This window comes from Hippoglossus stenolepis, chromosome 20 (assembly GCF_022539355.2).
Source record: "Hippoglossus stenolepis isolate QCI-W04-F060 chromosome 20, HSTE1.2, whole genome shotgun sequence".
Taxonomy (NCBI): domain Eukaryota; kingdom Metazoa; phylum Chordata; class Actinopteri; order Pleuronectiformes; family Pleuronectidae; genus Hippoglossus; species Hippoglossus stenolepis.
Window position 1 is genome coordinate 2,266,880 of NC_061502.1, and position 26,142 is coordinate 2,293,021.

Below are 26,142 nucleotides of genomic sequence, written 5' to 3' on the forward strand. Positions count from 1 at the left end.
CTACAGCTCTCTCCATTTATTACGGCACATGCTCAGTGCTCAGGTGTGTTTATGCTGCCAGGCGTGTGTGTGCGTAGGTCATGAATTATTTGGCAAAGCCTCAAATGTTTCGACTTTTTCACAAGATTCTGTAATTCCACTCTTGTGGAAGAAAAATATTCCTGGAGGTTCCTATTAATAGGAAAAATATATTAATTCAAACACAGGGTGAGATAGAGGTTTGCCTGGAAAAAAAAAACGTGAAGATTGCAACTCGGATAAGAAAGTTATCTGCCTCTCAAATATTAATGAGCTGATTTCCCACAACCTTTATCTATCTTCAAAACATCAGCCTTCTATTTTTCTATTCTTTTCCGTCGGCTTTTTCTTGCCTCCATGTTTGATAGATATGAAAGTAATGTTCTGTGGGTCTGTCTCCAACTTCGCTCTCAGGACAGTGGCAGACTCTCTGGACAGGTCCAGAGAGTCTGCCATTTCCTTTTTGTTTCTGGATTCACACTCTACAGAAAAAGTTGCTTATTTTACTGTCTGAGTTTCATCACATACTGAACACTTATCCTAATTATGTTCTGAGTATAGAGTGTGCCAAACTGACAAAAACAAATACAACATAAAATGCTGGTATCCAGTGAAATCCACTTCTGTTTTGCTGTTCCCTTCGGTGTGATTCGTGTGAGCGGGAGTGAACACAGTTATCACGCAGTTCTTGCACGTGGGATTAGCAATTAGGTTTGAGGCACTTTCTTTTGGTATTTCCTTTCTTGTCCCGGCCTCAGATACATTTGACCAATAAGGAAATTAGCAGGTTTGTAGTGAGGCAGTTTGGAACACCTGGATTATTCTCAATGTGAAGAGAACTCCAAGAAAGTGATAGTTAATTCTAAAGGCACAGAGAATGGAACAGAGTGGGGGTGGGGAGGGAGGTCAGTCGGTGCCCAAAGCTTCTGTCTCCCCCGTGCTATGCTAATCCAGTCATATCCTGTTAGAATATAGAACAGAATCATGTAGAAAACAGGAAGTACATTAGGACATAAGAAATGTTGTGATGCTACCATGAAGCCCTGTCTTGCAATCCCCTCTCATGATTGACTTCGATAATTTTAAACAAGCAAGAAATGCCATGTGGTAGAATTGCAGTATCTGGAAATGCCTGAAGAAAGTTATTGAGCTCAACTCGAACCTGTAAAAGTTCTTTGCCAAGCTCAGATTTATCTGTTTTAAATCCATTCCTGTTGTTGTCTAAAACAAACAAGGACATAACTCAGGCTAAGCAAATCTAAGGTCGGCCAACGACCACAAACCACCATCCAACCATACAGATCTTGTTGTAAAAGACAGGTCCATTACTCACTTCTCCAACCATCCTAATCGGATGTTAACACTACACTCCAACATCTCCCACTGATCAAGGGCAGTGGATAGAACCGGCAAACGTTCCCGCTTCTTCTCAGTGTCCTCTGACTGTTCCCTTCTGGGTAATCACCTTGGCCAAGTAGTGCAGTAATTACTGAAGCTGGCTAATGCACACTTTCCATTATTCATTTTCATTAACTTGGGGTCTACACTTGATGACCCCATACCATTATATGTAAATATGTATTTTTACCTTATGAATAGCTCCGCCATCCTCCTCATTCACCCGGTGCAATTTTTTGTACGGCTTTCTGTTCGTGCATTTCCTCATTCATCGCTGGATTAAGTCAGTGTGACCAATAGTCACTGTGATTTCCTTATTCAAGCCTTATCCAGACCAGGAAAGAATAGTAATTGAAAATGAATTTGCACAGCCTGAACAAATAGCTTGATTGACAGATTTTTTTTTTTTTAATAGGGGTTTGTAAAGCTACCATATTGGAGGCCTTAGCAAAACAGTGAGAGGGATCTCTGCCACACAGAGATTAAGAATGTGTCCATGAGGATTTGAGAGGAAATGAGATGAAGATGTGATGTAGAGACATGAAAAGCCAAATCCACGCTGAATAAAGATGAGGGAAGAAGTTCCAAAAACATAGTTCCAAATACATTGTTTCCCAAGTGATATGTGCTGGGGGGGGGGAAAGAAAAAAAAGAGAAGTGCTTTGTCTGACAAATATTTGTCCAGGCCATTCATATGCAAAGTTGTGAGAAAATTAGATATACAGGGACGGCTGTGGGGACGCATTTTCACCGGGGCCGAGGCACAGACTTGAGCTGTTGACAAGCTCGGGAGTGGACATCAATCATGCAACAGCTGTGAGCAGTGCTGGAACAAGCAGGGGGCTGCAAGCAGCAGTCGCAAGTGCTGGCCCCCTCCTCCCAGACCCTGCCGCTAGACCCCCTGTAAAAATGTGCCACCTCAACAAGTTGATATCTGTCAGAGGGCGGCCCATCGTGCCTGGAGTGGTTGTGACAGGGCTGGAGAATGTAGGGGCTAGTGTTGCCAACAGATATCAGAACTTGTGCTAGGTTCATTATCTAAAAATCTTATGGAATCTTTTTGTTTCGGATTTACCAGCAAGGTGGCCCTGGGGCCGAAAATTAGCTGTGGGGACCTTTTTTTGGGGTATATTTTAATCGAAAGCAATCTAATAATGAAATGTAATATGCATTGGATGCTAAATCTAGATTGGCCATGAGGGTGATCAAAACATAAAGGCTGTTTGTTATCTCTTGTCCGTGTTGCAGTGAGACAAGGCCATACAAAGGGAACGCAAAACTGACAACTAACAATGTGCAGGTATATGGAGACATCGAACTCGCAAAGATTCGGTGATTGTTCTCTCATTGGCTGAATGTTTCCCTGTCGCGGCACGAGAGCGCCTCTCAGCTTGTAGCTCTGCAGTGTTTTCATAAAATGAAAAATGTCGTAGAAAAGAGAAATTCATGTTTCTTGCATATATTTTCTCGGGGAAATCTCAGAGCTCTTAGTTTATGCAGCTGAAGTGCACAAACGTGTGTGTATTGTTCGGACACAGTCTTAGTGACAGTTTCTTACATTTTTTATTCGAGTCCTCATGCCATCGTACACCCTCCGGAGAGTGAGGCTGAAATGGAATTTCCGCTTGTGGCACGCATTTTGTGCGAGTTGCATATCCAATATTGAATTCAGTATGGTGTTGAAGTAGTCTTGAAATTTTAGTTATCATGACAACAGCAGTCGGAAGCCCTTCAGCTAAAAAAAAAAAAACCCCAACTCTTCTTCAAGCCCTCCTCTTCAGCCTCATACAGGTTCCGCTGCAGCCACATCATTAGAGGCTAGGTCACGGGGGCACAACACACATTTGTAGAGTGAGGATTACCTCATGGGCGATTTGAATACCACTCACCCCTGCCGCCCTTCTCCCCACAGTTCCCCCCCCAATTAGAGCACAGCCGGCTAATAGGCTGTGGAGGGTTAAGGCAGCCCTGAGCACATCTCAAGGCCGATAAGCGCTGGATTCTTCTCTCCTAAGCTTGGATTTAGTCAGGTCTCACAACTCTGCACAGAGTAGAGATAGGCTTTGAATAATGACCTAAAAACGACTGGTATGTTTCCTATATGGTAGATTATTAGATGTAGTGGTTACCTCTGGGCTTTTATTTTTTATTTTTTTTTACCACTTTTACACATGGAAGTTCTTTTCCACAGATTCAGAGTTGAATCTGAACCATACACATTCTGAGGCAGGAACCATAAACTGTGCATGCGCGTATTCCATATGTACGCACAACAACAAATTTACCAGCACATAAACAAATTTACCAACACACACATGCTCACTCATGCTTGGTCACAGTGGCAGTGTTGGAAGGAAGCTAGCAAGTGATTGAGACGTTTCAGGCTGTGGGGGCTGGCTGGCTAATCCGTGAAATGAAACTTGACTGGGAGGAGGGGTGAGAGGAGCGAACACGAAAGATAAGACAGAGTGGGGAATGGGGGGCGGGCGAGGTAGGAAAAAAGAAGAGGGAGAACGACAAGCCCTTGAGCTATGAGAATGAGCAGACAGACAGACAGACAGTGGAGGGCTCAGGATGCGGCGCAAATCTGTGCTGCAGGTGAATTGGGGGCAGAAGAGTTTCGTATTCCTGAGTTCAGACAGAGGCTGTTTGGAGAAACAAAGAGACGCCAAGGCAGACGAAGAAGAAGAAAGAGAGCCGAAGGATTGAGTGTGCTTCAAACCAACTGGGTTGTATGATGTGTCATATTGTTTGAAGGGAAAAGAGTGTATACCTTTTTACAAGTGGGCACACTTGTGGCTGGGTAGAAGACCTACTTTCTCCCATTCCCTTTTATCTCTCTCCAAGACGTTTGTGTCTTTTATGTTTATAGTCTTCACAAAGTCTCCAACAGCAAGTCGTCTATTCCTACAGCCCTGGAGAATGGACTGGCTACACCCATTGTCATTCTGTGACAGGAGAACAAACTATTCACGATCATCTTGGGTGGCGCTAAACCCAGGATGCAGCGACTGTGCCGCCGCAAATCAGTGATGGGGCTGAACTTGTATTGAGCTGCACTGAATCTCCTGACGCTCCTGCCAGCCCCCTGGTAAAAACTCTAGATAATGTCCGAGCGAGGTGATTTTAGCGTTGATGTCGTTCCTAACATGTAGCGACTGAAAATAACAAAAATAACAAAAATAGAAAAGAGGTGCCATACACAGAGAAGATATTGATGACGACAGACAGATTTAAGGGGTTTGGCAATAAGGGTCAACGCAAGTGTCGTTGTCAGAGATTCCTGTGTTGTCGTGAATGCATCTGACAGGAGAATCTCTTGCTGCGTCGTTGATACGTGAAAGGCAAACCATTGTGCGGACATTCTCCGGAGTTCATTTCTGAAAACGACTTGCACATGAAGAAGCGAACACTGGTGAAAATGGCAAATGCCCTGCAAAAGGAACTCCAGAACAGGTAGCAGCTCAGAGGTCGCTGCAGTCTTATACCCACAGTCTCAATCCTGTAAGTCAGACTAGTCTTCATGCAACCCATTTGGGAAGTTGTCAAACCCAGCCCTTGTTCTTGCTATCAGAGCAGTTCTTTTCAGACATACTGATAGCGGTGAGGGAAGAATGACTTGCAGGGTATAGCGTGCATCTGAAAACAAGACAAAATACAAAGATTACACAGATCAAGGAACGGTCTAATCTAATTTCCTTTTGTCTCTTGTTGCTCTGAAATCACCACTTTGATCTTTGGCACCTGAGACCTAAATGTGAGTGGCACAGGGAAATTGATGCTATCATTACCAACTGTGGCCATAGAGATGGCAGAATAAAAGACCCCTGAGGCTTGGACTTGAGGTGGGAGGTGTGTGTGTGTGTGTGTATGTATGTTTCTAAGTACGTGTAAAGGGCACACCTTCCCTATTGTCTGCGACAACGACTGAGATCATGGGGCTGAGAGTGTCAATGCCAAGGCTGAAGTCGAGTGGCGCTATCGGCAGTCACTCCTCTCCACTTCACCTGCCACAGGTGGCTCTTTCATCTTCCACGTCCACAGTCTGTCTCTTATCTTACCCGATAATCATGAATATGGATGTCTCCATCGAGGCCTCACTTCTAAAAAAGGGGTGGGGGGGGGACAAGGAAAAACAACCAAGTGCTGCATTAATGAATATTGGGATAGCAGCTTTGGTTTTGTGCATATGCATGACCTATTTTGTTAGTTAATGTGACAAATTTAATGAGTTGAGACGTCCCTCCCCGAGATTCCCTCAAAGAATATTTCCTGAGAAAACAGAACGATTTCAATGAATCTCCCAGAGAACAAAACCAAGATGCTCTTCACAACCTTCATAAACAAAGAATACAAGTCATATAATCTTTACTGTGTTACAGGGAGTTTATTTATATCAACATATGGGTCATAAAAGCCAACAGCCTGGAATTTGAAAGATCTAAGCAGCAATTTGTTATTCATCGTTTTACGAGATGAGCTAATCTCCCTGCCGTTACGTTTACAGGCAAATGGTCCGTGTGGCCGTGTTCACGTTCGATGCCGTAGCGCTGGTGGTTTTTGTATGTCAAGTGAAACTGTATATGGCAGTTACAGGACAGCGATCATCCAGGTTTAAATCTCGTGCATAAATTCTGCGGATCAGGCACTTCTTTTTTTGGGAGGCATTCATTTTAAGTGTCCTGCTGTCAACATGATATACAGTACCTTTCCAAAGAAAACCAGTAAAGCCCCTTCCTCCAGCTGGGGGATATTTGTATATTTTTGGAGGACAGGAAGAATTCGAGAGTGACTGTCTGTGGCTTCTGATTCCCTGCGGAGCATTTGTCTGACCGTGTAACCATGTCTCAGTCATTTCCAGCAGCTGCAGATTTCATGCTGTTAACAGTCACTATGTGAGCAAAGCCTTTATAATCTATCTGGATGAATCACCAGCTAAGTTTGCATGTGCGAGTGCACTGTTAAAAAACATTAGGTTGCTTCCAAATCAAAATACGAGGCTGCTCTAATCATTATTTTTATATTTACAATAGCTCTTGTTAACGTGACAGGGAAATTCTAGCAACCATCAGCTCTATAGAGCTATTGGTTCACTCTGCTCGCATAACAATTACATAATATGTACAATTTAATTCCTTTATCTATCTATCTATCTGTCTATCTATCACAGACAGTTACATAAAAACTACTCTGACTATTAAAGTTATTCTCCCTTTGGAACTCTGAGCTCCACTGGCTGATTTCACACCCTTCTTTGCACTGACCTTGGTGTCTGCCAGAGCTGATTTCCTCTCTGTGTACCTGCACCTCTTTTTTTCTGGATCTGAGTCTTATTATAATTGAGTGTCAGTGTTTGGCTCTAGGGCTGAAGCTGGCATGTCCCGTACTGTTTTTTCTCTTCTTACAGGGAACAGAGAAAACACAGATCCAGTCAATGCACAGTCTTGGCTGTCACTTTCCTTGGCACTCAGTTATTTAATTCTGGTTTCCTCCGTGTCCACCTCTGACAGGACCTCCCTCGGCGCCACAGAACCTGGTCTACAACATCAACCAGACCACTGTTAGCCTGGAGTGGAGCCCGCCGGCCGACACAGGCGGCCGCAATGATGTCAGCTACAGGGTAATATGCCGGCGCTGCAGCTGGGAACCTGAGGAGTGTGTGCCGTGCGGGACGAATGTGGGATATTCTCCTGCACAGTCAGGATTAGTGGACACTTACGTGACCATCATGGACCTGCTCGCCCACGCCAACTACACGTTTGAGGTGGAGGCTGTCAATGGGGTCTCGGACTTGGGCCGCACACAGAGGCTGTTTGCAGCGGTGAGCATCGCCACTGGTCAAGCAGGTAAGGCGTGTTTATTTACAATGATTATATTGAGGATGACAATTTCTCTCCAATGTTCTTGTGTGGGGTAAAAGCAGGTATTCATTGAAATTAAGTTTCTGTAAATTATTACTTTTGTCTCAACCACAGTAAACACTAGAATGGCACTCAGTATAGCACATTCAAATTTGGAATGATCCTGAATTCCTTCCTTTTAACCCTGCACCAAAATTCGTATAGGTTCTTTTGTGGCCTGTGCCCCATCCTTCTACCGACTTTGGTACAAATCAGTTCAGGATCTTTTGCATAATGCTGCTGATAAATAAACAAATAAACCAACAAACAGACACAGAGAGAACATAACCTCCTTGGCAGAGGTAATAAAAAGAATATATTATGAGCAGGTCCTCCAGGTCCCTACTACAGCCAACCCAGATTCCAACGTTTCCAATGTTGTAGAGCATTGAGTTGTTTCTATCATTTGGGAGAGATAGTTTAACATTTGGGAAATATACTTATTCACTTTCTTTCCGAGAGTTAGCTAATAAGATTGATAACAATCTCATGTGAGTGTATTAAGTACAAAGGTGGAGCCAAGTGTCAGTCAGCCTAGCAATAACCTAAAGACTGGAAATGGGAAGACACAGCCTAGTTATTAATGTTAAGAAATACACAAAATTACTATTAAAATGTAAAAACTGTTTCCTTAAAAAGTATCAGTATAGTCAAAGTCACCTTTTTTAAATATAGAAATATTTACTCCCCCAAAACCTTAATCTCTTTTTAATTTCTATTTGATGGATTAACCAAACAAGGTAAATCATGTTGATAAGTGAGCTTTAGAGGTATTAGCTACTAGGCTAACCATGTCTAGTATATTATATGGATTCTAGACACTAGATTGATCTAGAAGAAAATTTGCCATATTTCCCTGGGTGTGTCCTCAAAGCTTAAGTTAACACATTGGGCTCAACCTTTGCTCCAGCTGGGAGAGCATTAGGCTTTAGCAGCATGGTGGTTTCATTTTGAGAACCTCTCCATTAGCATTAATGACCATAGTCTGAAATGAGCCATAATGTTTCCAGTAGGCATATTACCCAGATTAATTTAATGTTTATATCACAGCGGTAAACATTATTAGCTCGGCAATGATGCAGACTCCCAGTGGCACCTAAAGAGCCAATGCAGTATTTGCAGCTCAGTCTCGAGGGGATCTACCGTAATTAAAATGGTGTATTTTGCTGTGACTCCAAAGCCTTTAGTTGTTCATTATTTCTATGGATCCACCCAACAAGAGTCCTTTTTCATGCTCCAGCATCCATAACACAGTTGGTCCAAAAGACTATGATTTGAAAAGTAAAGAAAAGAAAGCCACAAACAGATCACAGAACCTTCGCTGGATGAATAACTTCCCTTTCCGCTAACTACACCGGCCCCTGTGCCATGTGATGGTTAATTATTATATTAAGTGTTCCTACATCTTCCTCATGGTTTAGTTGTTATAGTGTTACAGTAAAGGAAAAGGTGCTCACGTGCCAATTTTCTCTTCATCACATACTGTACATAGGTTGTTGTTTGTTACCAAGAACAGTTTATTACGCAATAAACCTGTCAGTGTGTTCCCTGTGTGCACGTGTGGGAGGGACAGACAGAGAGAAAAAGAGATGCACCGTTGAGTAAATGTGTGTGGGAAACAGTGTTAGGGATGATGTATTTCTCAAAGCTCGGTTCGTGACAGTGACGTGAGCTGGAATGTGCCGAAGGGTTTCCCAGCCAAGGACACAAGGGCGGTAGCAGAAGGACGACCTGCAAAGGAAAAAAAACCCTAAAACAATTAACACATGCTCTTTTAGAGTCGCTCATAATTATACTTGTCATGTTGACAACAGACAATTACCCTGATAACCCAGCTGAATATTTAGTCTTTAGCTATTTTGAAAGAGGGTAGCATGCTCGGCCAAGACAGTGTCATGTTTGTCACTTTGAAGTAAGTACCATTTAAATCGCTATAACACTATAATCAGTGTAATAGGCCCGGGTGGAACAGGTCGCTGGAAATGTTGTCGATTCTATTACGTTTTGATACGTTGTAGTTTATGCCTTCAATACATTTGATCATTGTCATTTAATTAATTGCGAACACGCCTTGATTTCCGGAATTATTTTGTGGTAAAAGGGTGGAACAGTCTCTGAAACAGTATTTAGAGGATGATGCAAAACTAAAACTCCTCTTTGAGACCCAGGCTAATTAAATTCCTTTAGGGTTAGCAGCTTTTCAAGTCAGGGCAACCCAATCCATCTGTTCAATGGGACAGAATAATACATTTAAATGAAGGCTGGAAGTTCAGACCGCATTAAAAAGGATAAATTTAATATGCTGAAAGAGAATCAGCATTGGCACATCATGCTTTTTTATGCATGGCATAACTGAGTTTATCTGTACCGTAGTTAATGCCAAATGGCAAGTGAACCCTGAGGGGTTTTTTGACTGGTATACCAGATTTCTGTCAAAACGTTTAACTTGTGTGAGAAGCATGGAGAAGAATTAGTCTAATATAATATCAATTTGAATCTTTATTATACCATGTTGTTCCAACTCAGGGCATTTGAAAACTTACTGACCATTCCTGGTCATTTTGGGTAGGTTTCAGAACAAAAAATATTTGGTTGGGCCTTCACTCAGGGACCACTTACCATCTTTCTCCAGAGCTTTTAGATCATATCACACAGTTTTTATAAACGTCTGATGATGTGAGCTAAGTATTTAACATCAGTCATGTTGTGAGGTCAGGAATGACTTGCTTTGGATTGGGAGGTAGGGAAAAAGTCACGATTTGGGTTCAAATAAATGCTTCAATATAATTAGAAAGCACTTATTGTCATGGTTAAGTGGTTAAAAGTTGAGGGAATATTTGCAGCCGTAGTTAAAAACAACTAGCGTTTCCCTTCAGTTGGCTTTGCTGATCCATCCATCCCAGCTTCCTCTACATGAACTCTGTGGCAGGTCAATACCCAGCGTTGCGTTGATGCCGATGGCACTAGGTCTCTCCTATTTCCCATGTAGAGCAGGCTTTGGCTCAACGCTGCAGGGCTCATTGTCCCGCTCACTGGACCATCATTGTGTCCGGCGCTCTCTGGTTGTTGTGGAATGCTTGAGCGCTTTGTAATTGGTAGGTGGGCTCTTCCTAAAACAAACGTTTCTTCCTGAGTAAGCATGCAGGACCAGTCATTTGAAAAAGACTGCATTATTAAAGCTTTTATGGCTCATCATTCAGAATTGATTAACCTTTGTGTGGCGGCGAGGCACCGGAGCCCCGTTGCACTGAGAGAACCTTACAAAAAGAGAAGCCCTCTCCTCCATCCCTCCCATCTCCACCTCACGCATGATAATCAGCATGAACATAGGGCTTGTAGCCGGAGAGTGAAGGAATGAACACGCACTGTGTGAATGCAGATGGTGCTCCATCTAATGAGGAATTCACACCTCCCCTAATTACACTAAAGGAAATGTCTGGAGCGAGGCTGGAGCTTCACAAGGTGCTGAGTGCTTATTGTTCCCAGAAACCTAATTACGCCTCGGCTCTGTCTTAAATGACTTTAAGTAGAGGCTGCGAGTTCGTAAGCTTGATTTCTCCATCCTCGCTGCGTTTGAATCGAAATTCGTCATGTTGAGGATCTTTAACTGTTTTTCGCCGCTGCCATGAGCTGGAAGTTAAGAGCGCGTTTCAGTCAGCACTCCATTGTGAGTCAACAGTGCCACAGAGCCACCCTCCGAAGGGCCCTCCCTGCTTTAGCTTTCCTCGAGCGCACTTGTAAACAAGGCCTTTTGTTCTTCCGGCACACTTGTGAGTGGGCACTGCTCGTAGAATAACCATTAATATTTATTCAAGCGGGTGTTCACATCTCTGAGCCAGAAGAAATCGCTGTGGAGAAGGGCACAGACATAGGATTTGAAATTGGTTATGGGAAAGGCTAGAAGACCTGTGTGTGTGTGTGTGTGTGTGTGTGTGTGTGTGTGTGTGTGTGTGTGTGTGTGTGTGTTGTGTGTACACATTCAACTTGAGACCGGTGGAATGGGGTTTAGGTGCAATCAGTAAGAGGTACAAACAATGAGTGAAAGGAAGAGTCTGTGGAAATTGATTTTAATGTTAACCGCTTGTATTAGCCAGCAGCACAAAGCCCGTTACACTCAGATAGCAACTTTTACTAAAGTTAGGCTGGGCTGTGAAATATTCCAGAGCACAACATGGGGAATGTAGCCAGATGTCGCTCTTTAGATTGTGGTGAGTTTGACTAGAAATGTCTCGGAATGCCAAAAATCCCATGGCTGTCATTTGAAAAATTCATCTAGTAATGTAGACACTATATCAAATTTCAGATTCTATTTCTGACTATGTCTATCTGTTCCAAATATGTAAGGTTGTAGTAAAAGAAAATCGACTTCTGAAATATTTGACTATTATCTAATACCTACATCTATTGGTCGCAGGGGAAAAAGCTTATTAAATCAAGCTTCAAGCATTAGAAAGTCGATGGAGCTTCCCCATGCAGATAAGTTCGCTGACTGGGTTTAGATGAGGTTCCATGTTGTTGTTTTTGAGCTGTGACACACAAACCGCTGTTGGTAAAATTTACGCTCAAACTCTTTTCAGACATTTTAACAAAAGGCAGCCACAGAGAGACTTCCTCGCCATGGTGCCAATTTGTTTGGAGTCGAATCGGAGTAAATGTTAAAAAAGTAAAACCTTGCAACTCTCATTAGGTTGAGCAAATTGAAAGTCGTAGTGGAAGTCGCCGCCAAAAATAATGGATTAATCCTGGAAGGCTATTGATGTAGCTCTTTCCTCTTTAATAATGTTGCACCAGCAATTGTCTGTTCAATGACAATTTGTTTGTGTTTGTTATCCATGATGTAAATTAAGGGGCTTTTATGGAAATAGCCAGACATCTAGTATGCATGAAAAGTATATTATAACAGCATATTTTCTGTTAAGATAATTACTTTACCCCCTGTTTCAGCCATAACACATCCCCTTCACAAATAATAAAAGAAGCATTTGACCCCTGTCACACACCAACACTGCACTGTGCGACACAGACACCCCCCACCCCTCCCATAGCTCGGATTGTTGCTCCATTGTTCCTCAACCGCTCACCCCATCTGAACCGATGCATTTCACAGATAACGTTTGATGGTCATTCGAACCTATAGAATCTTAGTTATGTATGCAACAGCTTTATCGGCTGGTTTTTCATTTCACTCTTTCGCCTGAGGCATCTTTTATTAACCTCAGACGCTGGGAGCAACATGTAAAAACTGCCATCACACTTACGTAACCGGATGAGTGTCTGGAAAGAGCTTTAGGCCGCGGCGACTTTGACTGGATTGTCTCTGAATGCCAGGCCATCCATCCAAACCATCTGATAAGAAAGTCATGATATGGAATTTGCAATCATCCTTTGTGTGAGATACAAGCGTCACACAATTGACACCGGCAGAATTTGGCAATAGAGTTATCATCTGATTTTATTTTTAGCAATGCTTTGCCTCATTTGTTGCGCTACACCGACTGCAGAATGCAGGATGGTGTTATAGTCCCCCTCAAGTACAAACCTACTTACACATTCAAAGAGAACAACAGGATATTCCCTTTGGTTCAATCTCTCAGTGCAAAAAGGAAGAGAGGAAAAAAACCCCACAAGAATGTAAGCTAAGCATTTGACTTTGATCTGAAAAGCCTCGGTGCCCTCGCATTGCATGAGAAGCGAATAGTTTCCCTGCCTCAGTCAAAGTCGGCTCCGCTGTCCTCCAGCAGTTTAGTGTCTGGAGTTCAAACGGAAGGAGAAGCGAGCGAGATCGTTAGTCGCATTGGTTTGATGACTATTTACTGCAACAAGGGAGCAACTCATTAAGATATTAATTGATCTTTGGTGTAAATTGATAACCCAGCTCCTAAGTAGGAATCGATACGGCCACTTTATTGACACTTTATCGTCTCTAAATGGATATTATTCATTACATTTGTGAAAGTAACACTTGGGGAACACTAAGGCCATTGATTATCCCTTTTTGTGTTCTGATCTGCCATGGTGGCCCTAAACAGAAGGATTGATTGATTCCGAGCAGTCCCCAGTGACCAGTGGCAGCCAGTGTAATTTTCTAGTTAAGCGGATCCTCCTTTGTAGCATTTGTCCCCCGGTTTTACGTTACCTGGGAGCCCATTCTTTTCACCACAGCCGCTCCACCACCACCCACCACCCGCTCCACATGCTCACAGTAATTTGATGAGAGCTGGGCAAAGCGCTGAGATTCAACAGCTGCAATAAAACTGTGGTGGTCTCAGAGCAGCAGCTCGGAGCACTTAACCTGTAGCTTTTCCGTAAATGCCTCCTGATTTGTCTGTCACCCAATCCGTCAGCAATGAATAATTTTCATGGAAGGTGCACTTTAATTACTTTCCCATTTAAATGGCATTATCATGGCCTATCTAGGTAATTAATCTCACCAAGTATCCTGTTTCAGCCTTTTATTGCTGGCAGACGAGCTCCCTAAATCCCCCTGAATCTGCCGTGCTTGAATGAGTCCTCCCTCATAGAAGCCGGTGTTGTCTCTTTCCCCTTCACTTGGTCCCTATCGCAGCCGTTGGACAGTCCTTTTCTCTCGGCGCAGGGAAGCCTGTCAGAGCAATGGGCTGTTTCACCGCCTTGGAAAGGACACAGGCAGACACATCCATGCGGGGTTGTAGTCAAGAATAGGCCCCGACTAATACGGCTTTAGAGGGCTGATAGCTGCTGATATGCTGGGGATATTCTGTTTTTCTTACTGTCAACAAGTCTCGTGAAGGAACAACACCAACAATAAATGTCTCCTTCAAACAAGTATTGTGTTATTATCCAAAGCTTTGCACGAGTGTCCAGTTGTTACCCTTTTTTAAATGAAAGTATACCATGTATCTGTGAGCCATTTAAAAAGCTCCGCACAGTAGTCATAGGATTTGTTGATGTTGTAGAAAATATAGAATAAAACCAGCTTCGTACGTAAAAATATGCAATTTTTTATACCTTAAGAATTCAGTGTGCGCATGCTTGATTTTATTCCAGCCAAGGTTGAAAAGTCCCATAAATGTCATTAGTGAGAACTCTTTAACTTGTTAAAGTTGATGTTTTAGTGTGACAGCATCATTAGAGGAAAGGTCAAAGATTCTCTTTAGCATTGACCATGGATGTGATTAGTGAATTGGAGAGGAATCTTCAGGTGGTTCTTTTATTTTTAAAGTTTGACATTTTGTGCATTAAAAAAAAATAAGAATCTACTGCAGCCATCTAAATAAGTGAATGACAGTGGATGAAACAGACTTACATCTAAAACAAAAAAACTAGGGCTGAAGCACATCAGTCTGTGCTCACATAACTATCATCAGGTCCCAGGACCAGATCTAGTTTCCCCTACAAGAACAAATTGAGTCCAATTATTTACATTTTTGGTAAATAATGGAAAATAGCAAATGCAGATGTGTCAATAAATATTACAGAGGATCTGGACCAGTTGTGTACCAAAATGAAAAACACGACATTGGCAATAATAATACATTGAAGATGTGCAGTTCACTTACAGACAAACAGCGTGGACTCATTTCTTTGTTCCATTGTCTCCCCTAAAAAACAGGTTGTTGTGTTCCAAACTTAAAGCAGGTCAAATACCCACATAAATAATGTGACTGTTATAAAGTATTCATACATATATCATTACCTACTGTAGATGGATGTTCATCATCATTATTATTGTTATTATTATTATTATTCATGGCACCACTGTTAATACTAGAATTCCATTTACTGGATTTTGTGTTTATCTGTGCCTCGTCCATGTGTTTGTGTCTGTCTCCAGGATCCTGTCTCCAGCCCTGTTTATTGGTGTTTGGATGCAGTGTTATTAATTTGGAACATGTGTAGCGGGCGATATTATTTCATAGTGAAGACTGTCAGAGAAGTTCCAACATTGTGATGTTTTTGGCACAGCTGGGAATATATGGAAGTTGAAAAGGGAGCGCTGATTCTCATTCAGCTTCGTCCTATAGGCAATGTTCCCCCAGAACAGACACAGACACGGCTTTAATTATTCAGACCTCTGCGAGGCAGCAGAAAGAGACTCAGGCAACGCTTTTTTTTCCTTTCTTTTTTTGTGGGGTTTGGCAGTCAATCTGGTGTTTACCTTCCACATAACAGCTCAACTTTTCAGTCAGAGCCTCACCTTTCTGAAATCATTACTTTTTCTCTCACAAGCGTCAGCCCATCTCATTTTTCCGCCCAGACATTTGACAACTCAGTCTTTGCAGAAGTTGGCCGCTAAACAAGTTTCCCCGAGCTTTGTTGCACTTATCAACATTTTAGGATATTAAATTGTGTGCGTGTGTGCGTGTGTGCGTGTGTGCGTGTGCGTGTGTGTGTGCGTGACATCTTAAACTGCTCTAAAAACAAACAAGGATTCTCTGTTGGAACAAACTTAGGAAGCTGAGACATTGAAGAATGCTGACTGGACGCCACTGCATGTTTACATGTTGGTGACCCGCGGGTCGAGTGGTGAGGGTGACAGCCCACAGAGTGAAACGTCGCCCTGAAGTCACCCCACAGAGCAGTCTGTGTTAATCTGCTGCGTAGAGCGATGAGCTAAATGCATTAAATGTGCCAAGTTATCAATGTGTCAGCAGGTCTGAGATTAATACGATCCCTCTATTAGTAAATCTGTCTTTACGAGGAAACTAAATTCAACTCCGTGAGAGGGAACGCTGGAGCTGAGCATGTGTCATTTTCTGCTCTGGACTCTTCATGTTACTCAATGATATAGTTGTGAAAATGCAATTAAACGCTCCAGCACACAGGCTTTAGTTCTTTGTCACTTTATGTGAATTAAAATTTATAACAGATCCTACAAATGTCCAAAATAAGATGCTTGTGTTAGTAAGTATGTTAAAGGGACAATTCACCCAAATTATGAAGCTAGGAACATTACTTACCTCTTGTGTTATCTATCCCAAAAAAAATATCTCTTATGTGCATACAGCTTACAATGACCCACGGTTATTTATTTATTTAACTGTGTGTTTATTGTAGTAAACATGATGACACAAGTCCTCTAACTCTAAAGATCCATTATCCACAATATTTCCCCAAACCTAACCAAGTTGTTTTGGGGGTTTTTTCGGCCTAAACTGAACAACATTGTAAATTTACCATAAGCTTAACCCCTTTTATCATTATAACCATGATGAGGAAGGTCGAGTTTATCTGCCATTGTAGGGGCTTTGTATATTAGCAGATGCTGCTACACATAGAGGTCATCCTCCAACTCAAACAACCTTATACTGTAGGTGGCTCGACCCTACCCTCAGACAGGCAGGCAGTTTTTCAGGTTTTCCAGGAAATTTCGGGACATTAACTCTTGTCAAATCTACTTTAGGTGGAACTACTTTCTGATGGCAAAAGATGTTGACAGCAGATTGGTATACACCCTTTTCTGTAATTTTCACTTTCATTGTATCGGGCCTGAGGTGCATATGAATATACCAAAACATTTTGATGAAAATAGGTTATTTGTTTTTATAATCTGGGTGAACCAGCTTTTAATATATTTAAATAAGCTTGCGGTGTGAATAAGCATCAGCTAACCATGCTGCTGCCTTCATCAGGATCGTATTCTCCATATATGAGGGAGCAGCACATGAGCAGATTAAGGTACGCGTGCCTGAGCCCTCCCCAGCCCCGCCACCACAGGGTGACAGATCACGAGCAGAGAGCAGTCGCTCAGTGAAATTACAGACCTGAGGGGTAGTTGATGAGAAATGTCACTGTCGACAAAAATGGAACTCTAATATATTCCGTCTCAGGTTTGTTGGACACATATTAATGTCTCTGCGTGAGTGCCACTAATTGAGGTAGTCAGTCTGGTGCAGCAGATGAGGCGTGGGACAAATAACAGTGTGACCTGCAGAACAAAAGAGCTGCATTGAGGATGTACATATTTAGCAGCGCTGCGCAGCACTCGGAGCACACAGTGTTCTCAGGTTGAGCAACAAAGACCACATTGTAGCACCGGGATGCTCCTGATTAGTCATCACCGCTCCTTCAATGGGATTTTTGTTTTCATCGCTTGTGAGCGACTTTTTATTTCTGGCAATAATAGTCTGGCAATAATAGCAAAATTCAGAAGCCAGGAGATGAAGCTGCTATATTTAGTGTTCGGCCTTACAGATCAGAAAAATGCATCAGCTGCAAAGCAAACCCAAAAGATAGAATTTTTCCTCACTATCTAACTATAGCTGTGTTTAATATTCCCCAGGAACTATACGAGTCTTGTGCATTTCAACCACAGGGACCAAGTTCTGGGGAAATCTTTTTACCCCCCCCGATAAGTCCCTGCTCGGAGGGTAGAACTACACGAAAGTACAGGAATCTTTGGGGTGGGGCTTGCAGTGAGGGAGAGGCCTGATTGGTTGAGGATTCCAGTGTTTTATTTGTAGCAGGTCAATCTTCACAATAGCTTTTCCAATGTTTGGAGAATGCTTTGTCAATAGTGCTTGATGGTAAACTTTAGATGGAAAACCTGAAGGAGATAATACGAGCCTTGTAACCGCCACTTGTGGCCACAGTAGCTGCGGCTGAGGAAAGGGTTAGCGGTCTGTCAGTGTGATGCTATGAGCTCGTCGTGCTATTTGTCATTCAAATGATTGAATCAGGGCTGAGAAGGTGTCAACACAAGTTGTCTGTCTAATTGACAGTGGACTGCAGTTCATTTCTTTGTCAGATTAATTATGTCATGTTTATTTAATACACATGAACATCACCATATTGTGATACATAATATATCCCACAATGACTGTGGGGAATAATTCTAATGATTTGATCTGGAAAATATTCCATTGTCTCTGGAAACAGTAGTTTGACAAATAAAAAGAATAAAGACTTAAAGTCTACTTACAAGCTTGTATTGGTGCTTTCAGCTCCATTGACTGGTCATCAGTGTTTTATCTGTGTTTGTCACACACATGATAAAGCTCTCATGTAGAACTGAGATAAAACTCGAACTGGTGACCCTGCTGAAACAGCCAATGAAGCAAATACGTGATCATCGGGAAAAGGAATTGCTATTGATTTTGATCATATATTAATCATTCAAGTAATTTGTCAAACAAAATTCCAAGCATCCACAAGGTTAAGCTGCTCAGTTGAATGTTGAAAATGTAGAAATCAACAGTCACCGTCCTCCCTCTCCTCTCCGACACGTTGGAAATGAAAAAGCACCCTTTAGCGTCCGTGTTTAAAGGTGCCTGTGTGTGTTTTCACGTGTCGGCCGGTCAGTGAACGCAGCTGGCTTCATGTACGGAATGCAGCAGCTCTCCGTTCTTCAGCCCACGGGCGAATGTAAGGCCTCAATAAACACCCAAATACTTTCTTTCCTGCTCCCTCTTTATCTACTCACTCGCTTGCCCTCCGTCTCTTCCCTCGTGCACATTCACGCAGACGCACAGCCGCATACCGCACTCGCCCTGTCAGCGTGCACCTGTGACTCCCACAGCCTCCCTTGATATGGAACACATGCTGGGGAATCTCGCGGCCCCGGCTGCAAATGGCCCCGGCACTTTGCAATAGGGCCGTTCGAGTGTTTCATTTCCTGCCCAAGGAGTTAAAAGGACTTCCAAGGGTAATAAAAAGTTGAGCGAGGCTGCATTCCGTAGGTGCCCGAGAGCAACGAATTCCCCCTACTGGACAAAACAAACACACACGCGCACACGCACACGCACACACACACACACACACACACACACACACACACACACACACACACACACACACACACACAGAGCAATCCCAAGTCAATAGCTAACCTTTGATGGCTGTTTCCTGCAGGCACTGGTGTTTTGTCTGGTGGTGCAGATGTATTGTCCGTAGCCCAGACAGTGTTAGCGTGTTAGTCAGAGAGGGCACGTGTCCCTTATCACACACGGGAAAGCATCAACATCAACTGCATCTTGGTCATGGTCATTGGCGTCCGAGCATCGGAGCTGTTACCTCACCATTATTCAAAGTAATGGTTTCGCTGCCCCACTTTTGGTCTTTTTTTAAAAATAAAGTTATGGGTGTCTGGGTGATGGTATCCAAGCAGCCTTCATCACGGATCATTTTTGCTATTTTCAGCAATTGACCTTTTGACTTGGTTCAGTGTAACTTATCGATCGGAGCACACTGAGAAAGGCGGACACATACTCGATGAGCAGTAGAAAGGGACTTACTTACTTGTTTTAATTTCAGTTCTTTGGATATCATTTATATTTAAATACGAAGATGCGTCGCTGTGTTTAATGATCTCTGCTTTTCTTCCAGCAGCTCTGTGCTGAGCTCTCAGTTACTCTCTCATCTTCTCATACAGGGTAAATGGTGCAAATCAACTGTAAGGGCTGGTTTCACAGTGAGTCCTCGTCTGAAAATCACCCTTAAGTCACCTTCTGAGTTGTACATTAAATAGCCCTTAATGTTTAATAATCAGCTTTTGAAGTTAGGATTATTCATTTCTGTGAAGTGATAAATGGTCTGTTTTTAAATGGCACTTTTTTTAGTCTTCATGACCTCACAAAGCGCTTCACAGTAAAGTTTTGCCATTCATCCATTCACACACAAATTCATGCAGCCATTTGGGTCCAGTGTCGAACCCAAGGACACTTGGTCACACGGAATGAGGGAGACTGGGATCACACGTTTGGCAGTTTCTAACTCTTGTCGAGATTTGATTGATTGATTAATTGAAGCACCTACCTTCTGGTTAGTGGACGACCCACTCTACCTCCTGTGCCACAGCCACCCCATTACATTTCTACTACAGCAGCTAGTGATGTTATGAGAGCAGCTGCCGCTGGAACCTGTGTAAAATAAACAGGTGGCCCTTGAGTTAAGTTGTTATGAGGCCATTTCCTTTAAACAATCCTTTCTACAGTTGTTCGACTGTGAAGAGGCTTTGTAAGTATTGAGAATATCAACCCTCAGACTTAATATTGTTTAACCAGATTAAGTTTAGTTTCATGTTTATTTCTTTAGGTTTAAGCAACATCCTCTGATAAATCCCCAGGTAGAAGCAGTTTTTTTCTTACATTTGTCAATAGGACACAATTACCACTAGAAATAAACACTAATGTTGCTCCGTGTCTGTTTAATGTGCAAATAGGGAGCGTGTTCGCTTTAACCATTCTTCAACTTAATTAGGTGATGCTATGTTGTTTCGCAGGTGTTGAGTTGTCAGTTTGCTCAGCTGCCCGCAAGTGGCCTGATAAAATCACTTACTTCATTTTAAGAGCCTCTCCGAGCTTCAGACCCGGGGTCCTGCATTACTGTGCTAGGAGGACGTGCAGTCACTTCTCAGTACAGACCCTCGTGGACAATCTCAAGCAGATGCCCCTGAATTTCGGCTCCCATCGGGCATACTGCTCACTCCATTTGCTTATTAATCAAATTAGCACAATCTGTTTTACACCGAGGACTTGGACTGTGAAAGAATTGAAATGGAGCCAGTTGCCCACATTGTCCTGTTGGCAATGTAGCCTCCTGAGACACACATTGGAGTGGCTTAATGGCCAGTACAGCATTGGTCCTTTGGCCCCGATGTATTTTCTGAAGCAACATGTGTAATTGAGAATAGGATCGTTTTAGCTGACTCTGTGTTGGTTGCAACTGTGAAAGTTTCCAGTCTGATGAAATGAACTTGAGGAACTAGTACTTTGAAAGAATCAGCGGCAGATGTTTGTTGAATCTGCGTCTGCGGTTGGCTCCCCCTACGGTGAGAAGAGTACATGTAATTAATCATGCGATCCGTGAAAAGCTGCTCCTGCACTTAGCCGCGAGAAAGAATAGGTCGCGTGATAAATGTTTCTTATTTTTCACAAACAGGGAAGAACCTCTGCTCTTTTTCGAAGACGTGTTGAAAGCATTCTTTCCGAGTTCTGTTTGTAGAAAGTGAAGGGAATGTGCGGCGCTGGAACATTTTCGTACTCATTTCCAGCACTTTGACTGAACACGACCTGGATTTTGTTTGCTGGAGAGCCTCCTCTTTCAAAGCGTTTGCTTTTTCCTCTCGGGTCGCGGACGTCCATGAAACGGTTCGTGGCTGTAGAACTGGCAGAGATTTGCGTCTGTGAGCGTTACTCACTGGAGCTTTGCGAGATGAAAGAATCGCGAGGGGGAGATTGACAGCTCGGCTTTTTTCCACTCTTTCATTGTCTCATCAACATACTGTCTCCTGCAGTGAGGAAAACTAATTATGTCTCCGACCCCCTGCTTCACCCCCCCCTCCCCTCCCCTTTTATTCAGATCATCATCACACTTGGAAATCATAATGAGTTTGTGGCCGACCACTTTGGCTTTGGAGAAAGGGAGGGGGGTGGGCGGGGGGGGAAACTCAGAAAGTCCATTTGCCTCCACTCAAACAGGCCGCTGGCAATTACGGACCACCTTTTGACCCCCGAAAGCTGTGGCCTCAAATTCTTTCGGGCCCTGACCAGGACTTGGTTTTGTCCTGCACACCTGCCAGCTCCCTCAGCTGTACTTCCACTGCTTTTAACCAGTGCTGTACCAAAACCATTTTTTGTTATCAAAGCAGAGAGAGTGTGTGACAGCCATCTGGTGGGCTTCTTTTCATTATTTGGTGTAAAACAACCGTTAAAAAAAGATGATGGCAGCCGAGGATCTGAAAAGGACGTTGGTGTTAGACGCAGAGCAGATGGCGCTTCACATCTGGGCTTGAGGGAGTTAGCGAGGGCGAGAGGGAGGCTGTGACAAGGCAGCGTGGCCGCGTCTCTCAGTCCCCTTTGTGCTGGATGATCTCCTTCACCCGTCCGTCCTCTCCGCTCATTCTGCCGCAGCCTCGGACAGCTGGGACAAAGAGCTGCTTTGCAAGTGTTCAGATCGGAATGAGGCGCGGCGGGTCCTGCTGGGAGAATATGAATGCTCATTTAACCTACAGCGATTCAGGGTTTGTTGACAGAGTGAGAGGAGAACATAAACATACAACTAGATGTTACCTTGAGAGAAACACCTGACATCAAGGAGGGTGTGCAGGAGAAAACATGGTTTATTTCCTTATTGTATTTAGATGAAAAAATTCTTGGATGTTTTTTCAGGGTCTCTTATTTGCATTGTTATTTTGTTATTTTTTGATGGATTCCTTCCTGATGCCTTGACATCTTCTTTGATTGGTTTATTCCTGTATGATAGAAAGTTACAACTTTAACTGAAACTTTTCTTTTCGAGAATTAAGGATTTGCTCTTTTTCTTACTTGATATTAAACTGAACAAAAATCTGAAGTTTGGACTTTTGGTCTATAAAGATGTCACCATGGACTTTGAGGAAACTTTGTTGCTTGCAAGTTTTACATTTTATGTATTAAATTAGAATATGAATCTGATTATCTGATAATTAATAAGTTAAGAAAGAATAAGTAATTGTTAATTGCAGCCATAGAGCTTACAGATGATTCTACAGTGTAACAGTTGAACTGTATTTTGTTCAGAGACTCTGGTCAAACATACTTCCTCATCTCTGCATCATACAAATGAGCACAAGCTTCACTCGTCCAGGAATTATCCTGTCCCCTGCCGATGCTCTTTCTTCACCAAAGAGAGAAAAGAACAGCAGAATTGTGGTGCAACAAAAATATACCAAAATTTAACTGTGATCCCGAATCGACGTATGTGAATTTTTCATGCCATTGCATCTCTTATTCATTTTACATTTTTTGCAGTTTTGTTCATGGTGGGTTTGTGTACGCTACACTCCCTGGGACTAAGCAGCCACTGTGTACTGCGTGTGGAGAAGCACCGAGGCCGATGAGAGCTATTCTTCTGTGTTGAAATATATTCTCCGAAGAAAGATTACATCTAAATGAAAGCTGGAAGAGCTTGTATCCTTAGAGACCGAGTTAATTAAATTTGTAAATTCCTCCCAAATCATCTCCCTATCACACTGGTGACTCGCCATCGAACGCTGCCAAAAAAGTGTGTCACAATGCGTTAAGACCAGTGTACTTTGGCAGCAGACGTCTGGATGAGAGATGAAATTAACGGCCTGCAGAGACCCCCGCGTTTTTCCAGCAGGTCTGGCTTTTGTGAAAACACTCCTCCAGTGAAGAGAGATAATCACTTATTAATGTCAAGACGTTATTTGATTTTGTCTGCCATGCAAAATTAAATTACATCGAGCTCGCGAGATCCAGTGACTTAATGCACCGACTGGGTGTATTTCAGCCGCACGGGCTTGTTAATCTGACACATTACGGGCAACATCCTGTGCTTTTCTGGCTTGAAATCGCAGCTGATAACACAAGGTGGATTCAGGCTGGACGTCCAAAATGTGGCAGCTGCTGGAGACAAGTACAAGCTGTAGACTCTTTGCCCCCCCGACACAGTGAAAGCCAAACGGGGCGTGCTGCAGGAGGGGAAGGCTCCTCCCACGCAATGTCAACACGCTTTTTTGTTATTTTGTCACCTCCGGCTAACCCAACGGTAGCTTGCTTTAAACTGTGTGAACATGCCCGGCATTTGCATGAGAATAAGTCGCTGCTCTCCAATTAACTGGTGACAAAGTGGATTGGAGATACGCTAAGTAAACACACCGGACGTCTGACACAAAGAGGCAAAAGCCGCTGTCTGTCATTGTTCCTGGGGTAATTGGGAAGCGGTTTTGGGAGACGGAGCTCGGCACCCTGAAAAGCAAACGCTCGCACGGGCCACCCCCTCCCACTACGTCTTAAGCCTCCTTCGCCTCCTATCAGACAAAAATCACCAATTACAGTAATGGCAAATCCCGTAAGCCAATACACAAAGGCTGACGATGATGTGACACCTTGCCGGGTCTTAATCAGGATGTCCGGGCTTCATTTCTCAATTTGGAGGCTCTCCGTCACTCTCCTTGGTTTTACATAACTTTTAAGTTTGGCCCAGTTTCTCATGCTGCCGTTTCGCTTTCGGGACGGAGTTAGGAGAGAAACTTTCCGTAAAGAAGTTTGTATAATCACGGCCGGTTAACCCATTCATTCCTGTGTGGCTGTAGTATACATACTCTACATCAACACAAGGCAGTTTTTATCTGGAAATGATAAAATTGGATTATGAATCTGATTAAATCCTGAACGAGGTTCCATCACATCAGCAGGGAACAGCACCGAGGTGGTAGATGACTTCTGCCAGGCCCGATATACTGACAAGCCCAAGTAACGTGTGTGTGTGTGTGTGCGTGCGTGCGTGCGTGTGTGTGTGTGTGTTTGTGCTCCACACTGCTGGTGGTCCGCTTCTAGTAGGGCATCTGCATCACAAACAACAAACTAGCCGCCCCACCACCGCCTCACCCACTCTCCTCTCCCACCCCCTGCTGCTTCTTTCTGAGCCTGAATCCACACAGCTCTGCACAGCGCAGCCGTCTATATAGATATGAATGGTCCCACCAACTATTCTTGAGTTTAATAGCAAAGGATTAAGGCAATTCAGACAGATTTACAAAGGACGGACTCGGGCAGCAGCTTTTTAATTGTCCATATGTGACTAATGGCAGTTGTGGGCATTACGGGAGACAACACAATGTGTCCGTGGCATCGGCTGCTGATTGTTTCCATGTGGAGGCTGAGAATTGATTTGACCAGAGCTCGGTATATGTGCAGCAGGGATAGATTAAAATGGCTTTTTTTATTCCTTCTTATAATTTCGTCTCTGTAAAGAACCACTTTGTCAGCTTCTCTTTGTGCCCTACCTGCTTCCTTCTCCGTCTCAAAGAAAATAGAAATATGATTCTGAGCAAAGAAAAAAAAACACAGTTAAGCACAGATTGGGCTTTTTTTTTCATTTTGTCTGGCCAGTCTCCAAACTTTAATCAGTTTGCTGACTTCAAGGAGGTACAATACTTTCCAAAGGCTTCTTTCTTACCCAGTAGAGGAAAGTGATTGGTCTGCTCAGGCTGCAGTTTTATGTAACCATTCCCTGCTTCTGCCGTTTTAAGCTCGCAACAAAGTCATGAAAGAGCCAGAATGAGAAAATATTATACATCTAATAGAGCTGTTATAAAAAAAAAAAAACGGTGGATTGCTTAATGCCACAAGGTGCCACCTTGAGCATGCTGGGTGTATTATGTTGCTCTGCTCATAGTAGTGTTGAAATCCTTCTCAATATCACCGTCATTTTCTCTCCCCGGCTCCGCTGATGAACTCTGACATCTCATTAGAGTGTCTGTTATTCGTATTACTCGCACTAAGGCAAAGTGATCGCTCTGGATAGTGTGAGGTAAATTTCTGTAACCAGCCAAAGAAGAAAAGAGTCATTATCAAGTCCAATATATAGTTGGCAGCAAAACACAGACACTTTGCTCGAAGGAGAAAGTACAAGCTATGAGATTGTTTCCCAAGATACATTTTCAAGGCTAATTATCTCCCAATAATGACATCATTATAGTGGTAGTGAGCCAGGGCTCAGGCTGCTCGAGAAAAAAGCTTTTTTTTTTCACACGACACTCACACATGAAGCAAGTTACAACACTTTCTTCACATAAAAGGAAAATTCTAAGAAGCTGTGGTTATGTTTATTTAAAATTCACATTTCTGCTGAGATTTAAGCTTTCAATGCGAATACCACCCGCAGATACTCCACCAGCACTCCACGTCCGGTACGGCTGTTAATTTATTCTATGAATATATTTAATGAAATGTTTATTTTGGGATGTTCACTGTTAAATTAGTTATTTCCTCACAGCCCGCTGGGTTGGGTGTGAACCTCCGCTGTCAGCTTCGGGTGTCAGGCACAGGTGGCGGGAGCAAGTCGAGTCGAGAGCAAGTCGAGTCGAGAGAAAGTAAAGTAGTCATGACCCCGACTGAAATAG

General features: G+C 43.1%; 1 protein-coding gene across 4 annotated transcripts in view; it reads left to right on the top strand.

Annotated features, from left to right (window-relative positions):
* epha7 (eph receptor A7) overlaps nucleotides 1–26,142 on the top strand; it is an 86,206-nt gene that overhangs the window by 22,628 nt on the left and 37,436 nt on the right. For all 4 annotated transcript variants that reach the window (XM_035143506.2, XM_035143509.2, XM_035143508.2 and 1 more), the window contains exon 5: nucleotides 6,927–7,262. In XM_035143506.2, coding sequence (XP_034999397.1) covers nucleotides 6,927–7,262 — 336 coding nt within the window. The remainder of the gene's footprint in view (nucleotides 1–6,926; nucleotides 7,263–26,142) is intronic.